The sequence below is a fragment of the Pectinophora gossypiella genome, chromosome 13, assembly GCF_024362695.1.
Source record: "Pectinophora gossypiella chromosome 13, ilPecGoss1.1, whole genome shotgun sequence".
Taxonomy (NCBI): domain Eukaryota; kingdom Metazoa; phylum Arthropoda; class Insecta; order Lepidoptera; family Gelechiidae; genus Pectinophora; species Pectinophora gossypiella.
In genome coordinates, this window is record NC_065416.1 from 1,433,391 (window position 1) to 1,444,384 (window position 10,994).

Here is a 10,994-nt window from a genome sequence, read left to right on the forward strand (position 1 = left end):
GAAAACGCAGAGATGCGTAAATTGCAGAGTACAGTTAGGAGATGAACTCACCGACTGTCGCGAACTCATCCGGAGTCCGTCCGCCGGCCAGCAGCCAGCGGCACCAGTCGATGGTCTCCCATTCATCGATGGTCTTGCTGGGGTTCAGCAACACGTCCAGCAGCGGCCCCAGGTGTTGAGGCGAGCCACTCGCACAGTCCGCATGGATGTACGCAGCGGCACCCCGCTTGCCCTTTTTCATCAACACTTGAGCCGTCGAATTTGACATTGTATTTTCCAGTAAATTAACCCTGTTTATAACACACACACATCATACATAAGACACCGTATATTTCGGTCACTCACGGAAGAAACACCACTTCGAGTTTTACATAAGGCAATGAACCCGTAACGCACTCGCGGTGGAACATGTTGGGAATACGTCAAAAACACTTGAACAAATAAAAATACATAAGCGCAACTGATAAATAAGAATTCCGCAATGTTGAAAAGAGTTAAAAATAAGTTGAATTTATTTTATACACGAAAATAAGCAATGCGAAACAACTCGGCCATTCGATTGGGGTTCCCAATGAAAAAAATAAAGATGACCTTTTTAAAAATGTGATTGTAATACGCGATATTACAACCAACAGCTACATATGACAAAGAAAACGCATTAATAAGATGTTATTTGCTATTTCTTTTTACAGCTTCAAGAAAAGCAATGTCATGCTAAAATAAACGCAGTTTTCTAGAAATTTTATAGTATAGCAACACTTATTAGAGTTGTACACATTAGTATAAAATCGATTTTAAAATAGGTATGCATATACATGCTTAATCAGAAACACGTGCTATTTATTACAAAATCATAGATATATAATGGTAATAGAGATGATAATGATAAGAGTGTCACAAATACATGTCATTGGCTTAGCAAATTTACGGAACGTATTTTACGGTTTTAAGACTTTTTTTAATTGGAGGCGATTATCCAACGAACCGCGTACTGCTGGTGTATTTTATTATTTTGTTGACAAATGCGACCAATAAAAGATTTAAGAATAATATTTAATAAATAAATAAATAAAACATTAATTATTTATTTTAAAATTCCTATTGCATGCTCTAATAAAATTACTAACAACCACTTACCATCACCATTTACAAATATATTACATACAAACATACATATATCTTGTCAATATTATATTACGGATATTTTCGCACTTTATTCAAAATCATAACATAACCGCTCGTATAAGATGCACCTATGTGACTAGTCCTGCCACAGGCCAAGGCCTTTAAGGACTGTCACTGCAAACCATATAGTTTTGGAGCCGATTGTCGTAATTTCTGTGCATTATATTTGCATACTTTTGTAACTTGTATTTTATTATAAGTTTATGGTTTTAAATTGTCATCTAAATTAAGTAAATAAATAAATAAATTTATAACTGTAAAGACAAAATCAAACTGTTTATTTCCCTGTGCGTACAGTCAAACCATCAAAAGAAGATTTTATGACCTTCCTTGTGTGATGTATCTAGGACATGGGCAATGGCCTGATTACCTATGGCTATTATTTATACCTAAGTTCGTCTTAATAGAACCTTCTTTCAAAAGTAGTTAAAATATAACACATATAACGACGAATATGAGTATGATATAGGGGTAGGTAGGAAACGACTCTAGAAAATGTGGATGGATTGTGTGAAGAAAGGAGGATAATTATTATTATGTTTGTGAAAGGTGTGCATACTGAGATGTTAACTGACAGAAATGACTAGAATAGGAATATTATGTTGTGCCGACCCCACATAAATCAGATAAGGGCAGGAGGATGATATTGTATTAAAAGTATTTGCAATTTATTTCCTAATAACTTGTGGCTCTGCTAAAGTCCATTAATGATAATGAGAGTGAATTTATTGAAATATGTATATACAAAGTAATACTTAAAATACCAGAAACATTAATATTTCAAAAAAAATTTTCTTATCTACATCGAAGTGTAAAAGGCAACACTGCATTGAGTAAAAAAATAGTAATAAATAAATTAGTAATATTTTAATAGTATACATACGATTAAAAATCATCGATTGTGGTACCTAACCGAGAAGAAGAACCTCTCTATCCTGTCCTGTCATGGCTGACAACGAAATGGCGCACGTTGAGTTTTGTAAATAATCGTGAAATGTGTGTGGCTATTAATCACATTTTAACCGTTTCACAATTATATTAAAAGTTGATATATAAATAAATGAAAAATACCTCTATTCTTCTTAAGCACTAAATAATCTTAGAACCCTGTAAGTCGTTAAAGTTTATAAACAAACATGAGTGAAGAAAAGAAGGTTATGTTCCACGAGATGGAATTGGATGATCGCATTTTAAAGGTAAATAGCTCATTTTGTTGAAACGCTTAATACACAGTTCATTGATATTATTGTAAGCCTGATGTCCGTGGGGAAAATTTCAGAATATATGTCCATTTTTAGGCCATATCGCAGTTGGCTTGGCCCGAGCCCACATTGATACAAGAAACTGCGATTCCCTTGCTTTTGGAAGGCAAGGATGTGCTGATGAGGGCTCGGACTGGGTCGGGCAAGACAGCCGCATTCAGCATACCAGTTATACAGAAGATATTGAACCTGAAAAACACAAGTACGCATCAGTGTATACGAGCTCTTGTGTTGTCGCCAAGTAAAGAGCTTTGTGGTCAAGTAAGTGATATTTAAATACGTCGCGTTGAAAGAATATTGTATGGAGGTCTCATTGTACAATTCTAGTGTACTGTTATTTTTTGCTATAAACTTTCCACTGTTTTGTTTATATTATAACCAAAATTATGTTAACATTCTAGATAGCATCAGTAATAGGAGACTTAACAATAAAATGCGCCAGAGAAGTCCGCTGTATAGACATATCGTCTAATAGCGACACAGCAACACAGAAATGTCTGCTAGCGGACAAACCTGACATCATTGTGTCCACCCCATCAAGAGCATTAGCACATTTGAAGGCTGGGAACATGAAGCTGAAGGAAGACCTGGCGATGCTGGTGGTGGATGAAGCAGATTTGATATTTTCATTTGGATATGAAGATGAAATTAAAGAGTTACTTGGGTGTGTATTTCTTATAAACATTTGATGGACAAGAGATTTATTTTTAGCTCTAAAAACCAGGGTTGATGGGGTTGGTAAACCACAGCACAACCCACACGACAAAAAGAAGAAAAATAATGATTTAGATTTTTTTTTATAAAAATTTGATTGTGTATGATCGGGATGTCTGGTGTGAAGCAGTGATGTGGTCTAAGTTAAGATAAGGCATGCAAACTCAAATACTGCCTTGAAAATCCCAAAAAATATTATGTGCCATGTGGCTCAGAGAGTTCAGTCTTAGGACATACACATACATCTAGAAGTTAACTAGCTGATAATATCATTTTCCATTTAGAAACATTTGTTATTGTGTTTTTTTATCAGGTTCCTTCCAAAAATCTACCAAGCAGTGCTTGCATCGGCCACACTATCAGACGATGTGCTCAGCCTCAAGAAGATAGTGCTCCGGAACCCAGTGACCCTCAAACTGGAGGAACCGGAACTGGCCCCGTCATCGCAACTGCAGCATTACCATTTATTTGCCGAAGAGGATGATAAAGCGGCCATTTTGTATGCCTTGCTGAAACTAAACCTTATCAGAGGAAAGAGTATCATCTTCGTCAGGACTGTTGATAGGTGTTATAAGTAAGTATACACTTTTATTAGTGTTATCTAGAGATGAGAATGCGGCTAAATGACGGTGTTTGAGATTTTTTCTGACGCCAGGTGTCGCTTTATTAAATTAAATTAAAAATCGCTTATTTCAGACAAAGTCCATGGAAAGTTAGGGGGACTATATTTTCTATCACCAAAATTTATATTTGTCATCAAGATGTATCACCTAATAAATAGATCTATCGCCACGAAATATTTTCGTTCTCAGATAAACAAAAATTGTTCCCAGGTATGAATTATCAAATTAATGTTAATATATGTGTAAAATAAGAGATCGATAACCAATAAAATTATATTGCATTACATGAATATAAACTTCGTTCTTATAATAACAGTTTTGTTACTTAAATAATAACTCTGTGCTCAGAATGTTAGTATACAAAGTTAGTATACAAACGGCTAATAAACTAGTGTTAGAAAGGGGTATCATTTAAGCTATCACCACTTAATTAGTTTTGTGTTTCTTAAATAATAGGGTTTGTCCTCAAAATAGTAGATCTGTCACCAAAATGTAGTCACCAAACAATGCAAAATCAGTTCCACAATAAATCACCTAAAATCCTGAGATATAAGGTCTAGTACCAAATAAATGTTTTTGTATGTATTATAATAGGTGTGTCCTAATAAGTATTTAAACAAACTAATTTAAAGAGATTACCAATAAATCATATTATGTTACTAGAAAATTGCATTAAGTTCAAATAAAAAATTAGGGTTGTCATCATCGTTTCAACCAAAAGATTCTGCTACTTAACTAGACTCCCAAGGTTCTAAATTTCCACTGGTAGTATAAATTATATTTAGCAGAGTAGTAAATAAAACAATTAAAGTCAATATAATCAATATTTATTGTTTAAAATAATTACCACTGAACAATCAGCGCTGGTTTAAAATAGCTGGCTTATGGCACGCCGCCCGCGTCGCGCATCGTGTGATCGAACCTAGTTACCTACTACCCATCGTTGAGACCGGATTGGTCAATTTTTAAAGCGCGCCAATTTGTCTCTGCCCCTTTGATCATTTTTTCATTAAAATTATAAATTGATGTATTAAATTGGTAACGAATACTATTAATTTAATAACTGAACGAAATAAAATGTTACTACTGTATTGGTGACAAAATATCAAATAAAAAGGAGTCGCAGTCAGGGATCGATAATCGATTTATTTGGTGACAGATCTACCATTCTGAGCACAGAGTTATTATTTAAGTAACAAAACTGTTATTATAAAAACGAAGTTTATATTCATGTAATGCAATATAATTTTATTGGTTATCGATCTCTTATTTTACACATATATTAACATTAATTTGATAATTCATACCTGGGAACAATTTTTGTTTATCTGAAAACGAAAATATTTCGTGGCGATAGATCTATTTATTAGGTGATACATCTTGATGACAAATATAAATTTTGGTGATAGAAAATATAGTCCCCGTTAGAAAGACATTATTCGGTCGAGTATAAAAACAAACTCATAAAGTGTGAAGCTCCATCCACCATTTTAGAAGCAGGAGTTTCACGAAACATTACGCCACTAGTTGGCGCGACTTTGGCAAGAGGTCTCCCATCTCAATACTGTCAAAACCTGACGTGTCGCTGGGTAATTTCGTAATGCGCTGATCATATCAATCCATTAGCGACACAGCTAGAAATGACTGGCAGCTTACTTTACTTCAGACTAAAACGACAGTGTCCCTAATGTAGTAAATAGATTCGCAAACATGTAATAGAGATAGCATTCTTTCTTCTTTCTTGTTGTTTATGGCTACATCGTTACTGAACGATGATTCTGCCAATGTCAAAGTTCTGAAGAAACCTGTTTATAAACGTAAATAACCGGTTTTATGTAAGATAGATTCTTCGAAGAGAATACTCGGTGGGTAGTCCACTGTTGCAAAAGTTACCTAAAAGTAGGACAACACAATGTTAAAATGACGTCACAAATAGGTTAGTAACACGTTAAGAGGTTATGGAGAAGCAAACTTAAGAGATAGCATTGCTGAATGCCCTTCTAAATAAAGAAAACCGATATGGTAGACTTCAAGAGTCAGACCTCAAATTGGCTCATTGTTGAACAACAGAATGAAACTAATAACTCTATCAATTCCAGACTAAAACTCTACCTGGAACAGTTCAAGATTGGTTCATGCGTTCTGAACTCTGAGCTCCCAGCTGCGGTGAGGTGTCTATCAGTGGACCAGTTCAACCGAGGCCGGTACCAGATCATCGTGGCTTCAGACGAGAAGGCGTTAGAGAAGCCAGACGGAGGACTTATTGCTGACGATGAGCAGATTGGCAAGAAGAGGAAGAGAAAGGTGAGCTTCTTGTTAACGAAATTACTATGGAATTTGTATGAAAAAGCGCACTGTGACGTCATTGAAAAACGTGATAAAATGTCGGACTTATTATTACGTTTTTATTGATTAAAATTCATAAATAAGTTAAATAGGAAAAGAGAAAATGTTTTTCGTTAGTTTTAGGTCTGTCTTTATTTAGTAAGTAATCTGAATTTCATAATTTATCTTGAACTTAGTACACAACCCAATTACATGATAATAGATGTTGTTTTTCAATATGGGAGCGCTGGTTCGACCCCAGTACCGGACTTGCACCAGTGAGTTATTAATTTATCTTAAGTGCAGTTTTCACTAACACAGTTGGCTCGACCATTATGGACGGCGATACGGCTCACCACCTATCACGTTGGTCTAACAGAAAGCTTAGTGAGGTGTAGGTACTTAGTTCATCTTGCGATGGATGTATGTCTGACTACCCCAGTTGGGATATCCTCTCGCGCTTCGTTTTGTTATAACTGAAAGTTTTTTTTTCTTTGCAGCAAACATCGAAGCGTAAGAAGGACAAGGAGTCGGGCGTGTCTCGCGGCATAGACTTCCAGCACGTGTCCAATGTGATTAACTTCGACTTTCCGCTGGACGTCACCTCGTATGTGCATAGAGCTGGCCGCACTGCGCGCGGGAACAACCAGGTACAGCACATAACGTATCATAGTATAGAATAACTCCTGTACCCCGAAGGGGTTCAGAGGTTCTTCTTATCGTGTGGGTTGTTAGGTGGTGGTACTGAGTCGCCAAAGGCCTCTGACATGGCTCATGTAATGACTACATACTTACATCAGTAAGTAGTAACCGGGACCAACGGCTTAACGTGCCTTCCGAAGCACGGATCATCATACTCCAGGACAATCAGGTGATCAGCCTGTAATGTCCTAACCAAACTAGGGATCACAAAGTGATTTTTGTGATATGTCCCCACCGGAATTCGAACCCGGGGCCTCCGGATCGTGAGCCTAACGCTCAACCACTGGACCACGGAAGCCGTTGGTTCAGAGGTGTATAGTATATACTCCTCGCCAGCTAAATTTCAGTCCTATGTGATAAGGGGCGAGCATAACCAACCAGGCATAGGCGAATCAGGTACAGTGAGAAAATTTAAACGATAAGTTCTGATTGACTGGAATCCGCAGCCTTGTCAAGTCGGGACGCGCCTGCTAACCATTACTACCAGGTCCTCATCCTCCAACCACGCTAGAACTTTCTCTTTTCCAAGGGGAAATGCCTACCACATAGCCTTCCACCGCGGGGGTAGCGAGAGATGTTAACTCCATTTTATTGTCTTGCAGGGAACAGTGTTATCGTTCGCGTCAATACGAGAGAAACCGCTATTGGACGCGGTGGAGGAACACTTATCAAAGAGCTTCAAGACGCAGAACGTTTTACAGTAAGTTCTGTTTTTTTATTCAAATAACAAGAGTTTAAAACAAAAAAATACATGACTTTTGCGACGGAAAATTCCAGTTGATATTCAGAAACTCGGTGGCGCAGCGGTAAACGCGCTCGGTCTGCGATTGTTGAAGTTAAGAAACTTTCGCAAAGGCCGGTCATACGATGGGTGACCACAAAAAGTTTTCATCTCGAGCTCCTCCGTGCTTCGGAAGGCACGTTAAGCCGGTCCCGGCTGCATTAGCAGTCGTTAATAACCACCAATCCGCACTAGGCCCGCGTGATGGTTTAAGGCCCGATCTCCCTACTCGTATCCACCCATAGGGAAGGCCCGTGCCCCTGCAGTGGGGACGTTAATGGGCTGATGATGATGATTAACTCAGAATCATGGCCTGAATCATCCATCAAAGTTTTCTTTACGATGTCACTAACACCCTGTATTGTCACCAGGAAGTACGAGTTCGCGTTAGAAGAAGTGGAAGGCTTCAGGTACCGGTCCCGGGACGCATGGCGGGCTGTCACCCGGATAGCTGTCAGGGAGGCTCGGTTGAAGGAGATCAAACAGGAACTGCTCAACTGTAAGAAACTGCAGGTGGGAAAAACTAGTTAAGCTTGAATGAATGTTGGGAAAGTTTTTACTCAATTTTCAGCAAAACATAACATAGCATCACGTTTGTAAAGAGGAAGTATTGTAGTATATTAAATTCAAATTCAAAAATATCTTTATTCAGTAGGTAACATAGTTCCACTCAATTTTTACATAACGAACGTCTCATCCGCCTAAAACTACTGCAGTTTCTCACAACCTGTATAGCCGGGGAAAAGAAGCTGCAAGAAAATCCTCGGCACAGGGCCCTAGACGTTCTTTAAAAAAAATAAAAAAAAAATTTGTTACACCCACACCTCGCCAGCTATGAGGTGAGCCTATTGCGAGTAACCAGGCATAAATCCTGCAAACCACCTGATTTCAATTATAAAACAATAGAATAGAAATAGTTTATTATAAAAGGTCACCACACAATAAAACAAGACAATAACATCATTTAAAATTTTCACAAAACAATTACAAAAAAGCAAAACGAATGTCCGTCGAAATGATCATAAGGTATGGTATAAGCCTTTATTCCTGACGATGGGGTAGTCAGAGCTACATCCATCGCAAGATGAACTAAGTACCCACGCGTCACCGAGCTTTCTGTTAGACCGACGTTATAAGCTGTGGATAATGTAGTATAAGCTGTGGATAATGTAGTATAAGCTGTGGATAATGTAGTTGGTTGCATGTTAAGATAAATTTTGTTTTAAGCTATTACAATTTGTAACATTATAATATGTAACTGTTTGTTATCCCAAATAAAAAAAAATAGGTGGTCAGCCGTATCGCCGTCTATAATGGTCGAGCCACCTGTAGTGAAACTCACATGATGACACCCATTAAAGCGCATACGCGCACGCGCGCACTCATGATGACTGCCTAATCTTCTCTCTGAACAACTCTCTCTCTCCCATTTTGCCTATCCTTTACAACCACGATCTAAAACCTTCAATCTTTCAGGGTTACTTCGAAGAGAATCCAAACGACCTAGCAGCATTGAGAAGGGATAAGGCGCTTCATACAGTGAAAGTCCAGCAGCATCTATGTCATGTTCCGGAGTATCTTCTGCCAGCGGCGCTGAGGAAGGAAGAGGAAGAAAGCACAGAGGACGCCCAAGAAGCACCAGCTCCCAAGAAGAAGAATAAGGGCAACTTTGGTAGCGCCAAGAGGCATAAGTATCAGGTAGGTGTAGAAATCAAAATAAATGTGACTTTCGTTGTTTGAATTTAAAAATATTTTAAGTTATACGACATTGAATGTACGAGAATTTTGAAATGGAAGTAGAATAGATCCAGAATGGCTACTGAAATCCCAGGGAGGACTTATCAGAAAACTAACTTAGGACATTTAAGGCTGATGATCTATTTGTCCAAAAGTAATATGATCGGTGCTTCGGAAGGAACAAAAGCCATTGGTCCCGGTTACTACTTACTTATATAAGTACGTAGTCGTTACGTGAACCATGTCAGGGGCCTTTGGCGGCTCAATGAAAACCCTGACACCAGGATTGACCAGGTTGGTTATGCACTTTACAATAGAAGAACAAGAAGTATTCAAAATTAAAACACATAATATCGGGTTCTTACCGCGTTAAATGCAGGCATATGAGACTCCCGATATTTCAACACTCCCCCGGTATTATGTGTTTTAATTATGATAATAACCGTGTAAACCTCAAACATTGTTTTACATGTTATCAACTTTGTTGTCAGGCACGAGCAGCCGACCCCCTGAAGAGCTTCGACTTGAAGAACCTGAAGAAAACAGCAGCAACCGACACGTAGCTAACATTGTTAGTATAGACATAGACTAGTGAGCGCTCTGGTGGTTCAATATTATATGGCAAGTCAAGGAAACCTAAAGCACATCCCGAAGACTTCATTTACACCTCTTTTTACACAGACACTACACATTGACGGGTTGTAAACCTAGCTCATCTGCTGGCGTTTCGTAGGTTTGATTCAGTATCAAATTCAAATTCAAAAACATCTTTATTCAATAGGCAACATATTTACACTTTGAATCGTCAATTTTAAATAACGAACGTCTCATCCGCCTAAAACTACTGCAGCTTCTCACAACCTGTATAGCCGGGGAAAAGAAGCTGCAAGAAAAACCTCGGCACAGGGCCCTAGACGTTCTTTAAAAAAATAAACATAAAATATTGGTATACAATTGAGTAATTTAGCTGCCTAGTATCAGTTCTCAGACAGTTAATCCCATGCATTTATATCTTCTAAATAATCACTAACTTTATAATAACCTTTTTTGTAAAGTTTTTGTTTAAAACAGTAGTCTTAAAACAGTTGAAAGGCAAATTCTGAATGTCAATGGGAATCTTATTATCAAAACGTATACATTGCCACTTAAAAGATTTAGTATAGTAATCTTATGTAATCGACTGACTTGTAAAGCAAGTTCTCTATCTGGCCAACCTCATCAACAATTATAGTTAATTATTATTTTCGGGTTGATGAGGTTAGTAATCCACCTCACAACCCGCACGATAGAAGAAAAAGTATCTGGTATCAAATATATTGGACCGCTATGAGCGTTACACTAAGAACTTTTATAAAAGCTATGTTTTTGTACAAAGCTCTTGTTTTTTTTAAATGAAAAAAAAATATATATGTTTTTATCAACTGTGCCTGACTTTGTGTTTTTCTTTTACGCAGTTCGCTGTTGGGGGCTCCAGTAAGTTGGTTAGTACTAGCATGTACTAGGGTTGTAAACTTGTAACCCCGGACACAATTGTTATATAACAATAAATTGTTAAAGTTATTGATAGTTTATTTTCTTTTCTTTAATATTATGAAAGATTATAATTAGACAATTGGTTTTATTCGGTGATAATTTATGAATAATGGGTAGTATAATAACTTAGTA

The 10,994-nt window shown here is 37.5% G+C and overlaps 2 protein-coding genes across 4 annotated transcripts in view; one reads left to right on the plus strand and one right to left on the minus strand.

Moving 5' to 3' along the window:
- The window catches only part of LOC126371686 (E3 ubiquitin-protein ligase Ubr3), an 86,469-nt gene extending 85,894 nt beyond the window's left edge, over nt 1-575 (minus strand). For all 3 annotated transcript variants that reach the window (XM_050016983.1, XM_050016982.1, XM_050016981.1), the window contains exon 1: nt 52-575. In XM_050016983.1, the coding sequence (XP_049872940.1) occupies nt 52-268 (217 nt within the window). In that variant the 5' untranslated portion in view covers nt 269-575. The remainder of the gene's footprint in view (nt 1-51) is intronic.
- Nucleotides 576-2,130: 1,555 nt separating this feature from the next.
- LOC126371718 (probable ATP-dependent RNA helicase DDX56) lies at nt 2,131-10,889 on the plus strand. The gene is made up of 11 exons (XM_050017050.1): nt 2,131-2,381; nt 2,484-2,708; nt 2,849-3,111; nt 3,475-3,735; nt 5,884-6,088; nt 6,610-6,759; nt 7,414-7,511; nt 7,964-8,105; nt 9,069-9,290; nt 9,821-9,900; nt 10,784-10,889. The coding sequence occupies exons 1-10, from the start codon at nt 2,322-2,324 to the stop codon at nt 9,890-9,892; spliced, it is 1,698 nt and encodes a 565-aa protein (XP_049873007.1). The 5' UTR covers nt 2,131-2,321; the 3' UTR covers nt 9,893-9,900; nt 10,784-10,889.
- The last annotated feature ends 105 nt before the right edge of the window (nt 10,890-10,994 follow it).